Source organism: Salminus brasiliensis, chromosome 9, assembly GCF_030463535.1.
Source record: "Salminus brasiliensis chromosome 9, fSalBra1.hap2, whole genome shotgun sequence".
NCBI classification, from domain to species: Eukaryota; Metazoa; Chordata; class Actinopteri; order Characiformes; family Bryconidae; genus Salminus; species Salminus brasiliensis.
In genome coordinates, this window is record NC_132886.1 from 17,916,483 (window position 1) to 17,933,918 (window position 17,436).

Consider the following 17,436-nt stretch of genomic DNA (forward strand, 5'->3'; position numbering starts at 1 on the left):
GGAGCACCAGCTGCAGGAAACGCGGACCCTGCGCACATAGTTCCTACCCGGTAGGTCCGCAGGCTCTGTCTCACTGACTCAGCGATACGGTTAATATTAGAGCTGGACAGTATCACGATATTTTATCGTTTGGTGATAAATGATGTTGTTCTTGTGATACACAATATGCTTCTCTAAGCAGATTGATGAGAGTGTTCTTGCTTAATGACCTCTGATCAAATGCAGGTTTCATTACAGTGTAATTAGACTGTGTACTTAGATGAAGAGCAGCAGATGTTGGGTAAAATCACTGTATTCAGAACAGGAGAGGATCTGAATAGTAGTTTTTAAGAATCTGTCGCTACTGATGTATTTAGTCTGTGATCACATGTACCATGATCAATGTCTTTTGTATTGTCTAATGTATTTTTACCAAATCGCCCAGCCCTAGTAAATATTCATCACTGCCGCTGACAGTTCAGCAGCATTAACTAATGCAAGGCACAACTAGACACATTTTTACAGTCTATTTCTAGTCTATATAGTTTATTCAATTAGTAATGGCTGCATATAACACTCTCCATTTTGCTGCATGGCTGCAATTGTAAACAAAGTCATATGTAACCTGAAAACAATGTGAGAAAATGAGATTAAAATGCGTCAAGCTGTTGCACACAAATAAAACGTGTCAAACTATCACAACACATTTCTTGTCACATTTTCTTTTAACATTTGTTAACATACAAATGTTTCATTTTACATATTTCATTTGTATTTAACACTTTTTTAAATCATTCTTTTTTTTTCAGTATACTGAAACCAAGTAACAGCTATCACCTACCAGAGAAATGTGAACTCTTTAAAAATGACCAAAATAAAATCCCTTCATTTTAGTTTATTGCCTATTATTCCATAATATTACAAGATTATAATATGTTATGCTTCAGTATAGGCCATGTACTGCAGTGTGGGAATATTGTTTGGTCTGCATAATAGATGAATCTACTACGTCACCCACACTAATCTAAATAAAAAGCTGCTGTTGATGTACAGTGGAAATCCTGCAGTAATGTACTGTATGGCTTTAATACAGCGAGAGGAGATACACAACCAGAGATCCAGCAACACTAAAACTAAGACAGTGATTTTGTTACAGTGTTAAAAACTATGCTATAATATATACAGCTCCTGTGAGATGTTCCGGTACCACAAGCCAGCCAAGAAAAGCAGAGGTTTTTCCCACAAGCCCTCATTGAGAAAATCTTTTTACTTCTTGACAGGCGAAATGACAGGGTCGTAAATAAGCTTGTAAATCTACAACTGAGCTTTTTTCACATAACATACTATTTATATACCTAAGAACAACTTAACATACTCAATAAACACAATCATAAACACCTTTAATAAGCTTATAAACAACATACTGGTGAAACTACTGCCAGTATATCATGGTATTGTCTACAGTATAAATGTAAGATTTTTATGATCCATGCTTAGAAGCCATATAGTTAACATGTGCCAGTTAACACTTCAGTGTCACCCTCACTAAAAGAGGAATCAGCTGAGATAAAATTGACTGTTTTTATTTAACTTAACTTGCTTAAGTAACAAAACAGCCAAATTAGCATGGTGGCTAAAACGAGTACAACGCTCAGCAACATTACAAGTAGGTCCTTCTCCTGCCGTTAAAAGCCAGATCAGTTCGGACTTGTTAAGGCATGGTCTCTACAAGATGTCTGAAGGCACCAAGAGGTTAGCAGCCCTGTTGGTAGAGCCTCAATAGATCAGATTTGTTTGCCCAGCACATCCCATGGATGCCGGATCATATTGAGATCTGAGGAATCTGAAGGCCAAGTCAACACCTCAGACTAATCCCAAACTATTTTTGCATGCACTTGTGGCATTATCCTGCTGAAAGAATCCACTGTCGTCATGAGTAAATCATGAAGGGGTGCCCTTGGTCCACAACAATGTTTAGGTAGGTGCTACATGTTTAAGTAACATCTGCATGAATGCCAAGACCCAAGATTTCCCAGCAGAACATTGTCCAGAGTATCTCACTGCTGCCTCCACCAGACTGCCTTCCTCCCATAGCAGTTGCTTTTCATTCTTGGAGCACTTTTGGTAGGTACCCCTCAAGATCCTGCAAGACCTGCTGTTTTGGTGATGCTCTGATGACCAAGTCATCTAGGAATCATGATTTGGCACTTTGGTACCTTACAAGCTCAGATACCTTACACACATGTCTCCCAACACATCAACTACAACAACTGACTGTTCACTTGCTGCCTGATTTATCCCACCCCTTGACAGATGCCACTGAAACAAGATAATTCTTGTTATTTTCTTCACTTTAATCTTATATGTTCAAAATTACAGTTTTTTTAACTTTCTATCCAAGTCAATGTTAAAGATATTATTGCAAATTATTATTATTGTCATTTTAGAGCATTTATATTGGTCCATTCATCATTCAGTGTTGACACAACTGCCAGATTCATCTAATTCATCAAGAGGTGAAAACAGAAATTTAGGGTTTTTCCCAAGCTTTAGTCTTTATTTTTTTTTAGAAAATTTAAGAAGGTTGGCTCTCAGTATCTCCGAGTATTTTGCACCATCCATCTATCCTTCAGTTTTAAAAGAACGGCCACTTCGGAAAAGCACCCCCACACCATGATGCTGCAACTCCCATGATTCACTACTTGGGCATGGCAGTGTTAGGTTTGTGCACATATCGTTTTGGATTTTGCCCCAAAAGCTTCTGCTTTTGCTTCTGTAGGAAGCGCCAGATTGGTTTGATTCAGCTTCCATTTCCTAACAATGGATCCAACAGATGTTAATGTTATGGCTGATCGATGTAAAAGAGAGCAGTTTTTGTCTTGATCTTTTATTCATGGGCAGCCGCTTGGTGACTGATGTAAATCACTAACTTTAAATTTGCTTTGTTTGTCAAAACTTGTCTTGATGTGCCATATGTTTTTTTTAATGTGCAATCAACTGACACATTCGATATCATGTAAATTGAAAGTGAGCAGATTAGCAGCCATGGTGCCATTTATGTCATCACATTATGCCTAATGTGCTGGTAATAAAAGCAGTTTGTTTTGTTAAGACAACCCCCCCCCCCCACCCCCACACACACACACACACACTTACACGTCTCCATAGTGGGCTTCCTGTAGGTAGCAGATGCTCTCCGTCTCTTTATCTTCAAGAATGCTCTTGGCAGTCACAAAAACAGGAAGTTCCATTTTTCCACTGTTCATCACCTGTTTGCGATTCCACCACATCAACCTTACTTCTCCTTCTATCAGAGAGTTATTTACCACTTGTACTGCAAGTGTCAAGCTTTTATTAAGGTAAATTAAGGAGCTTACCACACACAGGATGAACTCGTACAGGTTTCCTACAGTATCAGGTTCTGTAGAGCTGTCTTTATCATTTGCTAAATGTCTAATCACCCAGCGTTATGACACAGAGCAGAGCAGGCTGCACGTGATTTTGATCTGATAGATGCCAGGGTGAAGACTGAGGTTACAGTCAGGGTTAGGGTTCAGCCAGGCTTATGTTTAGGATTAGCCGCTTGTTTAGGATTAAGGTTAGGATTAAGGTTAAGGTTAGGATTAAGTTTTGGATTGAAGTTATAGTTGAAGATGGTGAAGATCAGGGTTAGGGTTAGGATTAGGTTTAGGATAGAGGTTAGCTTTAGGGTTGGGGATCAGTGTTAGAGTTAGGATTAAGTATTGGGTGTAGGTTGTGGTAAGGGTGAGGACCAGGGCTAGGGTTAGGATTAGGGTTGAGGTAAGTATTAGGATTAAAGTTGAGGGCTAGGGTTAGGTTTAGGATTGAGGTAAGTATTAGGATTAAAATTGAGGACCAGGGTTAGGGTTAGGATTAGGTTTATGTTGTAGGTAAGTATTAGGATTAAAGTTGAGGGCTAGGGTTAGGTTTAGGGTTGAGGTAAGTATTAGGATTAAAATTGAGGACCAGGGTTAGGATTATGATTAGGTTTATGGTTTAGGTAAGTATTAGGATTAAAGTTAAGGGCTAGGGTTAGATTTAAGATTGAGGTACATATTAGGATTAAAGTTGAGAGCTGGGGTTTGGATTAGGTTTAGGATTGAGGTAAGTATTAGGATTAAAGTTGAGAGCTGGGGTTAGGATTAGGATTGAGGTAAGTATTAGTATTAAAATTGAGGACCAGGGTTAGGGTTAGGATTAGGTTTATGGTTTAAGTAAGTATTAGGATTAAAGTTGAGGGCTAGGGTTAGGTTTAGGGTTGAGGTAAGTATTAGGATTAAAATTGAGGACCAGGGTTAGGATTATGATTAGGTTTATGGTTTAGGTAAGTATTAGGATTAAAGTTAAGGGCTAGGGTTAGGTTTAAGATTGAGGTACGTATTAGGATTAAAGTTGAGAGCTGGGGTTTGGATTAGGTTTAGGATTGAGGTAAGTATTAGGATTAAAGTTGAGAGCTGGGGTTAGGATTAGGATTGAGGTAAGTATTAGGATTAAAATTGAGGACCAGGGTTAGGGTTAGGATTAGGTTTATGGTTTAAGTAAGTATTAGGATTAAAGTTGAGGGCTAGGGTTAGGTTTAGGATTGAGGTACGTATTAGGATTAAAGTTGAGAGCTGGGGTTAGGATTAGGTTTAGGATTGAGGTAAGTATTAGGATTAAAGTTGAGAGCTAGGGTAAGTATTAGGATTAAGGCTGAGGACCAGAGTTAGAGGTAGGATTAGGTTTTAGGTTTAGAGTTAGGGTTTATGTGAGGGCAGGTTAAGGGTTACATAAAAGTCGAATATGATAGGAATGTGTTGAATGAATGTTAAAGGTAAGTACCTACAAAACATCTAATAAGCACTATCCAAATGTTAGGTCTATGGTTTGTTCACAGTCATCATTAGGAAAGGCCAGATGATGCAAATTTCAAAGCTTTATAAAAAAAAATATGCTCCTTCGCTGAGTGGCACTCTGAAAACAAAAATGATTAATAACCACAAAGCAGCAGAAGGCTAGAGGATGGAGATAGCAAAGCTTTTTCAGGAAGTGGTTTAACTGTAAGAACTGACAGTTAATAGGAAAGGTGGTGGTCAAGTTGAGGTCTGGAAGACCAAAAGACTTTCCAAGAGAAATGTTCATAGGATTGCTAGAAAGGCAACTCCAAAACCCTTATTTGATTGATATTAAAATACCTATAGGAAGATTAATGAGACTCTGGAGACTCTGGAGTGAAGGTGCACTGTTCTACTGTGCAGCAACACCTCCACAAATATGATCTTAATGGAAGAGCCATCAAATGAAAACCATTCCTGAAAAGGGGGTGGACTCTACAACAGAATACTGATCCTAAATACACCTTAAAATCCACTAAAAGTGACTATCTGAGTCCCTCAACCTAAACATAATCAGAAATGTGTGCATAGACCTGAAATGAGCAGTGCAAGACACAGCTCGAGCGTCTTCCAGAAGTAGAAGCAAGGCAAAGAATGGGCGAAAGAAGCGTTTACAAGCTGTGATACATATGAAAGGGGGTGTTACTAGGTACTGACCATAGAGGGTGCCCAAACTTTTTTTGAGCCCTTTTCATTTATTGTTATTTTGAAACTGTAAAACACATGGGCATAAAAAGTAATGCTAAATATTGAAGGAACATGTCTTGTTAACTTGTCATCTTTTATGGTTTTAGCTACACTTCTTTTGATCAAGGGTGCCTAAATATTTGCATGGCACTGTAGTTTTTAAACACTCCCTTTTTATTACATTCAGATTCCTCTGTGAGTTATGAAGACCTTATATAGGCTAGGCAAGGTGGCAAGGTGTCCACAAACTTTTGACAGCCAGCATGTGCGTATGTGTGCATAGAGAGGCGTAAAGGCGGAGTCAGCAGTTCCGCCCAGGAGTTGACCACTTGTCCATGTGCACGAGCTGCTCACCTCTCCAGCACTGCAGCGCGCAAACACACGGGCGAACGCACGCGAGAAGCCTGGGCTTTTTTACCCACCTGCAAATCTTCGACCTGAAACGGCCAGTCTTTCATTCTGACCGCTCGATCTTGGTCATTTGGAGAACCTCAGCATGCCATGGCCAGGCACGCGCCTGTAAAATCACGGCGCGCCACCAGCCGCCCGCGTATTCTGCTCTTCAGCCGGTGAGGAAAGGGCGAGTTTCTGTAATACTGAGCGATTTGGGGAACAGACGAGATCACGAGGAAACATGGAGACCTTCACCATTCACGACATGCTCCTCAACGGCACGGACATTTACAGACTGCTGTGCGGAATCGCGTTCGGGAACTCCTCAGACTGTGATCATCTCAGTCCCACAGCCACTACAGGCCTGACCCGAGAGCCCAAAGGTAGGTCACCACTGCTCTGATCTGCACAGTCTGCGTGTGCAGGCTCTGTCCGCTGCACTCTCCCTCTGTATTCCTCTCAGCGAAGGAAAGTGCAGCCGCTTCTCGCAGCACCTGCGTTTTACGCACCGCTCTCCCTCTTACGCGCAGCTGCGCTTCTCTCACCAGACTCAGGAAAATGAGACTTCAGTTGGTACGGGTTAAAAATGTCTTTACAAAACTAAGTTATGTGTCTTTCTGGGTGTTCTGCAGTCCAGGCTGCACAGAAGTAAAGCTGTTGGTTTGAATGAACCAGACTGAAGCGGTTGTGTTCATGTGCACATGAATATTGACCATATTAACCATAGATCAGATTATCGTGGGCTACAAATATGATAAGAAGGAAAGTAAAGTGTAAATATCTCGTTTTTTTTAATTTCTTAAAATGTTAAAATATGTGCAATATATATATATTTATATTTTAACATTTTAACAAATTTTATATACACAAATATGGATATATATATATATATATATATATATATATATATATATATATATATGTCCACATGTGCAATTAAGAGTCATTTTCTGTAAATAAACTGTAAGTAATATTATTGCTTTTTTTACTTCTATTATTTATTTTGTGTATATAGTGTAAATTATTTATCTACGTTTTTGTAACTGAGTGTCTTGCTATCCCTTTCTGCTGTGACACTGAGAATTTCCTCACTGTGGGACTAATAAAGGATTATCTTATCTTATCTTGTATATATATTTATATATATATACTTGGGGAAATACAAAATAACGTTTAATGTGACATTACTTTTTACACACGGGCATATGGTATGTGTGTATATATATATGACTGAGTTATTTATTTGGACAATGAGATTTTTGCAAACAAGAGATATTTAGTCACTGTCTAATTCGTAGTAATCGATCCTTCATTAAAGTAAATCAGATGAGCTGCTGGTGGAATTGCAAACCCATACAGTCCCTGGACTTCACAGAGTCATCCTGAAAAAAACAACAACAGCATTTTAAATTTAAGTGACATTAAAATGAATAAAATGTTACATTAACACATTTATTGTCTTTAGATGTTACAAGTAAATTAAATGTGTTTTTATGAGACATTACAAATGAATAAAATGTCTTACATGAACACAGTTCATTTCTTTAAACATTACAAACACAGTTAATTTCTTTAAACGTTACAAACACAGTTCATTTCTTTAAACGTTACAAACACAGTTAATTTCTTTAAGTGTTACAAACACATTTCATTTCTTTAAGTGTTACAAACACAGTTCATTTCTTTAAGTGTTACAAACACATTTCATTTCTTTAAGTGTTACAAACACAGTTCATTTCTTTAAGTGTTACAAACACATTTCATTTCTTTAAGTGTTACAAACACAGTTCATTTCTTTAAGTGTTACAAACAGTTCATTTCTTTAAACGTTACAAACACAGTTCATTTCTTTAAGTGTTACAAACAGTTCATTTCTTTAAACGTTACAAACACAGTTCATTTCTTTAAGTGTTACAAACAGTTCATTTCTTTAAGTGTTACAAACACATTTCATTTCTTTAAGTGTTACAAACACATTTCATTTCTTTAAGTGTTACAAACACAGTTCATTTCTTTAAGTGTTACAAACAGTTCATTTCTTTAAACGTTACAAACAGTTCATTTCTTTAAGTGTTACAAACACATTTCATTTCTTTAAGTGTTACAAACACAGTTCATTTCTTTAAGTGTTACAAACACAGTTCATTTCTTTAAGTGTTACAAACACAGTTCATTTCTTTAAGTGTTACAAACAGTTCATTTCTTTAAGTGTTACAAACACATTTCATTTCTTTAAGTGTTACAAACACAGTTCATTTCTTTAAGTGTTACAAACACATTTCATTTCTTTAAGTGTTACAAACACAGTTCATTTCTTTAAGTGTTACAAACAGTTCATTTCTTTAAACGTTACAAACAGTTCATTTCTTTAAGTGTTACAAACACATTTCATTTCTTTAAGTGTTACAAACACAGTTCATTTCTTTAAGTGTTACAAACACAGTTCATTTCTTTAAGTGTTACAAACACAGTTCATTTCTTTAAGTGTTACAAACACAGTTCGTTTTCAAGTGTAAGCAAGAAGTTTGTTAATGACACATCACGCATTGTATTAATTACCCACCTGCCACCTTTAACTCATACATTCAGTGTCACTTCTGTTTTCTTAAAAATAAAATAATAATACTCTAAACACCACAATCTGACCACTGACCACTGTGTTGATGTTATTTGTATTTATGCAGATTTACACATTAGGTTTACACAGGTAACTCTTGCGCATTACTGCACATAATACTTCATATTTGCATAGATGTGTATAGAACGAGACAAGCATGGATATGTAACTCTAGCTATCTACATCTAGTAAATGCATTATACCCATATCTTCAAATTACTGCATGCACATATTTGTGTGATAAATGAAAGTAAATATATACAAAAATATATTGCTTAATCACCAGAAGTAACACTGCATACCTGCTCTGTTTACCTGCTGCCTTTATAGATATAAACCAGACAGTCCGCATCATCCTCTACAGCCTGATCTTCCTCCTCGGTGTCCTGGGCAACAGCCTCATCATCGCCGTGCTAGTACGGAACCGTCGGATGCGAACGGTCACCAACCTCTTCCTGCTGTCCCTGGCAGTCAGTGACCTGATGCTGTGTGTCTTCTGCATGCCTTTCACACTGATCCCCAACCTGATGGAGAACTTTGTCTTCGGCAGTGGCATCTGTAAAACAGCCACATACTTCATGGGTAAGTGGCTGTGCTCATACCCTGCTGTGTGTGTATGTGTGTGTGTCCAGGGTCAGACAAAACAATCTCCTATATATGTAACCTCTCTCTTTTAGTTTATGTCCATTTAATAATTCCATTCCAGGTGATATTGCAACATTTCTATTGGTCTGTTTATTAGGGTAATGTACATACAATATAAAGGACAGCTGAATATTTTGAAATAGTAGAGCAAAAATAAATGCAAGGTACAGAATTAGAGCCATGTGGAAATCTGATATATGGAAATATATTAAATATATAATATATTTTAAATGTGTGACATCTATATATATATATATATATATATATATATATATATATATATATATATATATATATATATAATTCCCTAGAACATATTTGTCACATATAAAAATATATATTTTGAAATATGGGGCATATATGTTTAACAATACATGATACAAAAAACTGGCATCCTGAGTCTCTAGAGGAGCTTAAACCCTTCTTAACTTTCAAAGGATGTCAATTTAATTTTTTTTTTATTCCAAGTCATTTTAAGGCGATTTCTACTGGGCCGTTTATCATGAAATTCTGACATAATGTTCCGAACAACTGCCAGATCTGAATTAAAAAGCCCCTTAGGCTTTTATTTACGTAATGATTTAAGTAAATCACCAATATTAGAATAATTACAATAATATTTTTCTTCAAACTAACACAAAAACACAAAAATCAACTAGTCTTCAAAATGAGAAGTTCTTGTTAATCTTTGCTGTATTTACGTTTATGTGCATCTGTTCTAATGTGGTGTGGAGTTTCTACAAGCAAAAACACATATTGCTGAGACCAACAGTATGTAAAACGTCTGCACAGTACTGTATATGACTCATATATTATACATGTCCAATATATAATACTTCAATATATTGCAATCGGCCCATGTAATAAATGCATTCAATGACTTTACATTATAGCCATCGCTGACACAGATGTACACACACACACAGCTTGTTTAGTCCATATATTGCCAATTGAATAAGACTCTTTGATAAACATGCACCTAATGGCACCATGCCTAATGCCAGGCGTGATTCTGGATAGGTATAACCCCCTCCTTATCTTTTATGATATATGTGCATAAATGGCCATGTGTTGGATTTCCGCGTGGGGATTTTGAAGATCATCGCTCTTTTGACACAATAGGCTTTTCACAGCTGTGCTGTGGGGATTTAAGAGCATAGTTAAAAGCTCTTCCATTCATCCTGTAAATCTGTATGAATAAGAATGCACTTATCTGTAGGACTGTTGGTTTGATGTAGGGATCAAAGGAGGTTCTCCTATTAAAGTAATGTTGGCCTGTGCTGCGGCTGTGTTGGCTCAGTTAACAGGCTCAGACTGAGAGATGCTCCTCTGCTACTAGTTGTGTGCCCAAGTATCATTAAAGAGAGTTAAAAGAGGACAGTGGTGTTTGTTTTAGACGATACGGCCAAGCCTAAACATTCTGATCGGCATTTTGGCAGCCTGCATCAGACCTCTACAAATGAACTAATGTTTGGAAATCGCCGCCTTTATGATCCTCTCAACACATGTTAAGCTACACTTTATGGGTCCCACCCATCTTTTCTTTACTCAACATTTCTGCATCTCTCAGGGGTTTAAGATGTCACTCAATCATTCTCCAATTACCACTCTGATTTATTCTCAGTAATGGCATTAGGGCTCAGAGGTTGTGATGTCTACAACAAAAGTGTAGCGCTTTTATTCACTATCCAAAATCACCAGTGAACTTACATGCATCTTCTCTGCAGTGTTGATTACCATACACTAGTGGTCGATCTGACAAAAACACTACATTCAAAACACAAACATTCAGCTACTATACGTTGCACCCATTCCTGACATAGATGTACATGTATTAGTACACATACAGTATAAGCTTGTGCGGGCTAGAGGGGTATAAAGCCCCCTTCCCCTTCAAAAGTATATGAATACTTGTCATTAGTAATGATAATACTAATATTAAGAGGAAGAAGAAGAAGACCTGATGTCAATAATAACAGAATACCACAATTTTCACCTCTGCTGTAAATACTAATACTGCATTGTAATGCTATGTTCAGCACTCAGCTAGTACCCAACATCAAAAACACACAACCAATGATATAATGTTTAAAGGAAAATGCTGTTTTTTATTCATTATTGTAACAAAATGACTATTTACAGAAATTCTAACTCATGCTCATTCTAACTCAACGCTTATGTTAATTACCTGTTTTACTATTTTGCTTACCATTAAGTTGTCAGTTGGGTTAGATTTGATACAGAATCAGATCAAACACACTTTTTATATCCTCTGATCGATCGTATTTTTGCTGATTCATACAGATGTTTATCTGTAATAGTGAAAATATCTACTCTGGGTTACTCATGTGTTAAAGAGCAGTTATAGCTGGGCAATAAAACAATGCCACGGTCATTTATCCTCAGATCCAATTCCATCGGCATGCTTTACCTGTTTATACTGCATCATTCCCTGATGCTAGCTCACGATAAAGCAGGCGGGATTTATGAGCACCGCTGTTACTGCTGTGTGGGTCTGCTAGCACTGATAGCTAACAGATCGCATTGTTGACCATTTATAAGAACAGGATCTTACATCAGCTTCCTGACCGGTCATAAAGTAAGACGTGTCAAACCACTAAAAATGCAAGTGGCCATTAATGTAACAAATGGAGCATACTTTCAACATCTCTTGTAACAGGAACAGATCTTGTCTCGGATGGAGGGTTCTAAGCAAGACGTATGGGGAGGTTCTTTATACCTAAAGGTTCCTCACACGGTTTCTTAAAGAACTGCTCGTTGACAAGTAGCAAAGGAAGTTCCAGCTCCTTTCATTCTGTAATAATATAATGAGCTACTAAAGACCACCAAGCATCAATCTGGCACAGTCTGGAGTGTGTTCAGTCTCAGTGGGAGGGTTCACTGAGTACACTAGCACTGTTTACATTTGATATCATTTTTCCTGTCTGTGTTGATATTCATTTCTTTTAGCGGGGCGATACCAACAGTATGGTACAATACTAATAACACTACTAAAGGGACCAATATTGCAGGACCAGGTTCATGATAAAGCTTAATGAATTCACCAACCCCTTTTGTTTGTTTACAACACCCACACCCACACCCACACACACATTTACACACAGGTATCTCAGTGAGCGTATCCACATTCAACCTGGTGGCCATCTCTCTGGAGCGTTACAGCGCTATCTGCAATCCCCTAACATCTCGCACCTGGCAGACCAAGTCCCACGCTGCCAAGGTCATCACCGCCACCTGGCTCTTCTCCTTCCTGCTCATGCTGCCCTACCCCATCTCCAGCACCCTGGTACCCTACCGCCGCAACAACAACACCACTGGCAACATGTGCCGTCCGGACTGGCCCAGCGACATCATACAGCAGTCATGGTAAGATTCACTGCTTCATTGTCATAACAACGAACTGGACCCGTGCAGAAGATCCAGTTCTTTTTGAAAAGTTCGGCCAATGTGTAGGACGGCTGAAGGATGAACTGAAGCATCCAGTAGTGTTCTTTTGATTTTTCGTTCTTTAGAGTTCTTTCGAAGTGCCCTATAGCTTGTCTAAAAATGCACAATTTGTTGAAGCCCAATTGGAGTTAGGGTTTGGCTTAGGTTTTGGGTTGAGGTTTAAGGCTACTTTGGACCAAGTCTGAGATAGAACGGGAGGGTGGACTCGGAATATTTTTGGCTTGGAGTCCGGGTTGGCTTTCCTATGCTCTGCGCATGAAGTAGAACACCCCCACCCCCCTGTTGGAGGTGGGTGTGACGTTGGTTCAACGCAGACTTGGACTGAAAGCAGGGTTATATAAGGGGCTTGAGGGCTAGGACATAACTGAATTCCCAAAATGCAGTTATGTCATAACTCCACTTAAGTTTAGGTTTGAGTGTATATTAGAGACAAGGTGAACATCCACAGTGGTCCCTCAAAACAGTGTGTTAGTGTAGCAACAGTTGCGTAACTTTACATGATTCATGAGTATGTGGTGTCTGTTTACTTGAAGACACAGTAAATGCAAATGTGAAGTTTTTCACTTTTCTGTAGTACTGTCAAAGCGGAATTCCATAGATTTTTCAAACCTCCTGTAGCGCTCGGTCCTGAAGATTTAAACAAACCAGTTCAGAGTGTTTTGATATGAAATGCATTATAAAGAAACTAGGGTTTCTTTACAGTGGTGGTCATTGGTGACATCTACTATGCAAAATGTAGCCATTATGTAAAGTTAATGATAAGTTAATCTACACATAAAAGTAAAGGTGTACATGTTTGTCACTGTACTATGCACAGCAAAATGTGTTCTCCGCATTTGACCCATCTGTGGCAGTGAACACACACACCCAGAGTGGTGGGCAGCCAACTCAAGTGCCCGGGGAGCAGAGAGGGTGAAGGGCCTTGCTGAAGGGCCCAACAGTGGCAGCTTGCCCACAACCCTGCCATCAATAACCTGGAGCTCTAACCACTGAGCCACTACTGCCTCACAGTGTTAAGTGTCATGTGGACAGTGGTAAAACGAGTGATCATAGCCTCACCTGCAACACCGGCCTGTGATACCTTTATGTAATTTAGCTTTTAAAGGCATTCAACTCTTCAGGTGTCTGGTTCTTGTCACCCAAACAATTCTGACTCTTTTCTAACTCAGTCTGACTGTTAAGTTTTAAACTTTGGTTAAATCCTAGTGACTAAATGAACATTGTGGTTAAAATAAAGGAAGTTTATTTGATTCTGCTGTCAAGCTTTTCCCAACTTGTCCCAAAACAAGAGTGCAGATAAACTATTCCTGAAAACACGTTGGAAAGTGTTAGATAAACCCTAAATATTTGTATTGTCAGTATATTAAACAACACACACCACATAGCTTAGAATCACATCAAGGCGTGGAAGCATTATGCACTGTGGACTTGGATTTGGTGTATTATTAATGTTCCAGACATACCATTAGGCACCCTGTACTGTAGATACTGCTAGAACATATTGATTTGCTTAGCTATGCAACTTCTTGCTTCTTGGCCAGGTATGTGTTCCTGTTATTGATTCTGTTCTTGGTGCCGGGAATTGTTATGATGACGGCATACGGGCTCATCTCTGTCGAGCTCTACAGAGGCATCAAGTTTGAAATGGCTAACAGGAAGTCAAACCGAGGTATGTGTCCCATATGCAGCTTTTTTCCCATAATAAATATATTGAAATATTTTTTTTCTAATTGCTGACGTTGCATTCATATACGGATTATTAATACAGTCATTTAATACAGACAACTACACATATTACAAAATACAGTCTGTGCATGCCCTCCTCATTCTCACACAACAGTCCACTAACAAGTACAGTGAAGGAGCAGGTCAAACAGCAGTGCAATACAGACAGAACAGATGGACTAGCATAAGCACAGTGGGTAAAGTAAGACTTACTGACCATAAATCATATTAATGAAGTAAAGTGTAGTTAATGCATGTTATCTAAATCAGTTTGATTCAAATCAACATTGTTGTCATTATACCAATACAGGGTTGTACAGTACCGGGAAACACTGTTAGGCTAGGTCTTCGGGTGCACAATAGGTAAGGATATGGTACAATAGTTCAAGGACAATGGACAAAACACAATATAGGGGGCATAAATTATAAGTACAAAACAATAAATATAAATATGTGCATGTACATGTGCAATGTGGACATAATGGCTGGGTGATTAAGGTGCAAACTAAGGTACTATACTAATAAAGACATAAATATGTAGTCCAGTACAAATTAAATTAAATTAAATTAAATTTAGTTTCTCACTTTAACATATTGACATTGTAAAATATTTTAATTGATACACAACATTTATATTATATGGATTTTAAAAACCTTTTTAAGAAGGTTCTTCAAACTCATATACAGTCAAAGCCATACGCATTTGGACAGTGATACATCAGGAATTACAGCTATTTTTACATGTCTGGACAATTGGACAATTAACTGATAAGCTGTTGAATGGTCAGGTGTGGCATGTAATATGTATTTCATGACATATTAAGGAGATAAAAGGTCTGGAGTGTGTCAGTGCAAGTGAAGAAGTCCATGAAAACAAAAGAAGCCAATCAGGGAGAGAGCAGAAGCTTCAGGAGTGTCCAAATCAACAAATCTGGTGCATTCTTGAAAAGAAAGAATGATCAGCAGCATCAAAAGGCCTAGAAGAACCATGGACGCCAACTAAAGAATTCTTTTCTTGCTGAACCAATACCCCTCCGCAACATCTAGTCAAGCCAAGAACACTTTCAAGGAGATCAGAAGGCGTATCGTTGTCTAGAATAAAAATGAAAGGGATACCTTCATGAAATTAAACACAGAGCATTTTATACAAGACTCCAAAAACCCACTGCTAACACAAAGGTCAGATTAGACTGATAGAAAAGATCTTATTTTATTAGATCTTATTTAGACAGATGAAACAAACAGTAGTGTGGAGAAGGAAGGAAGGAAAGGCTTCATAATACAAAGCATTCCACATCATCTGTCAAACATGGCGAAGTTACTGCTGGTTGAAGTATCAGAGTGAATTCTAATGTGTATAGCTATACTTTCTGCTCACTTGTAGTCAAATGCTGTTAAACTGAAGGTAGGATGGCAGTTTGCAGTAAAAATGGATAATGATCTATGATGAGAACATGCAGTGAAAGGAACCCGAGAGCTTCTTAAGGCAAAGAATTGTCCTTATATGAGTCAGTCACCAACCCAGTTGAGCATGCTTGTCATTTACTGACAACTAAGCTAAAGGCAGAAGGACCCACAATGCGCTAATCACATTTTGATTGCTTTATTGAGGTGGTGCACAAAGGCAAAATGACAAAACCTGTGTCATTGTCCAAATATTTATAAGCCTGACTGTATCTTTGTATTAAATGTGGTAGTTTGTGATATGCTAGTGTTAGCTAATCAATAGTGCTAGGCACACACAGAGTACTTTTATTTGTGGGCACTTTTCTTTTACAATACCATGAATTTGCTTCAACTGACTGGCTACAGACATTCCAGCCTTACAATAGCTGCTAAGAAAGAACACGTCACCTATGTGTCTCCTCTCCCAGAGCGCGAGAGCAGCACTGGAAGCCTGAAGCCCAGCGACAGCGATGGCTGCTACCTTCAGCCCTCCAAGAAGAAGCGCTCAGAACCCCTGGAACAGCACCAGGCCCTGACCGTCACTTCCAGCAACTCCAAGACCAAGCTGAGTCGCGTCTGCAGCAATAGCCCTACAGCCAACCTAATGGCCAAGAAGCGGGTCATCCGCATGCTGCTGGTCATCGTGATTCTCTTCTTCCTCTGCTGGATGCCGGTGTTTGCGGTCAACGCCTGGCGGGCCTTCGATAAGCGCATGGCTGACCGGCTTTTGTCGGGGGCGCCCATCTCTTTCATCCACCTGCTGTCTTACACCTCGGCCTGCGTCAACCCCATCATCTACTGCTTCATGAACAAGCGCTTCCGCCAGGGCATGCTGGCCACCTTCACCTGCTGTTCGTGCGAGCAAGAGAGCGAGGGCAGGGGCAGCAGCCGCCTCAGCGGAGGAGGAGGCGGGGGGCTGGGCACTCTGGCGTGTGGAGGAGGCTTCGGGCAAGACAGTGGAACTCTGACCAGACTGACATACACCAGTGTCCGCGGGTCTGCCCAAGCGTGAGCCTGTTAGAAGTGAAGGGCTGAAGCAGAATGTAGGGACCAGCTACTTTTGGAGTGGTCACCTTAAAGAACCTTTTTTTTAGAGGAGTTGTGCAAAATATCTTATAGGCCTCCTAAGATACTTCTGTTCCAACGCATTTATCGGGATGTGTGTGAGTATATGCATTAGAAGTAATACAGATAAACACAGTACAGGGCATTTTAGGACGTTTTCACACCTGTAGTTTGTTTGCTCTGGTCTGAATCTGTTAAGGAGTTTGTTAACTTATGCGTTTTCCCCTTGGTTTGATTTGAAAATCCCAGTGCACAGAAATCTTATTGGTTAGACCTGTCTGAGCCAGGAGCAAATACAGACAGAAACTCAGATTTGGCAGAGATGGCCTTTGTTCATAGCTGTAGTAGATATCTGTTCAACATACCAGGTTAACACCTGGTTATGGAAGCAGTTTAGCTCAAACTTGTGGAATGAATCTGATAGTTAGGTTGGCTCATGGTCAGATCACATTCTCACCATGAACAAACCTCTCTAGAGTTTGTTTGGAGCCTGACTGAGACCACCTTTTCTCAAAT

General features: G+C 39.0%; 1 protein-coding gene across 1 annotated transcript; it reads left to right on the forward strand.

The window, feature by feature from the left end:
• Positions 1-5,932: 5,932 nt before the first annotated feature.
• On the forward strand, positions 5,933-17,059 carry cckar (cholecystokinin A receptor). The gene is made up of 5 exons (XM_072686780.1): positions 5,933-6,337; positions 8,902-9,153; positions 12,342-12,603; positions 14,226-14,353; positions 16,284-17,059. The coding sequence occupies exons 1-5, from the start codon at positions 6,196-6,198 to the stop codon at positions 16,865-16,867; spliced, it is 1,368 nt and encodes a 455-aa protein (XP_072542881.1). The 5' UTR covers positions 5,933-6,195; the 3' UTR covers positions 16,868-17,059.
• The last annotated feature ends 377 nt before the right edge of the window (positions 17,060-17,436 follow it).

What these genes read in the sequence shown, in the direction of transcription:
- cckar (XM_072686780.1), top strand. Translation starts at nt 6,196, where the DNA reads ATGGAGACCTTCACCATTCACGACATGCTCCTCAACGGCACGGACATT. An exon ending in GACATCATACAGCAGTCATG is followed by an intron (nt 12,604 to 14,225) that starts GTAAGATTCACT and finishes CTTCTTGGCCAG; the next exon opens with GTATGTGTTCCTGTTATTGA. An exon ending in TAACAGGAAGTCAAACCGAG is followed by an intron (nt 14,354 to 16,283) that starts GTATGTGTCCCA and finishes CTCCTCTCCCAG; the next exon opens with AGCGCGAGAGCAGCACTGGA.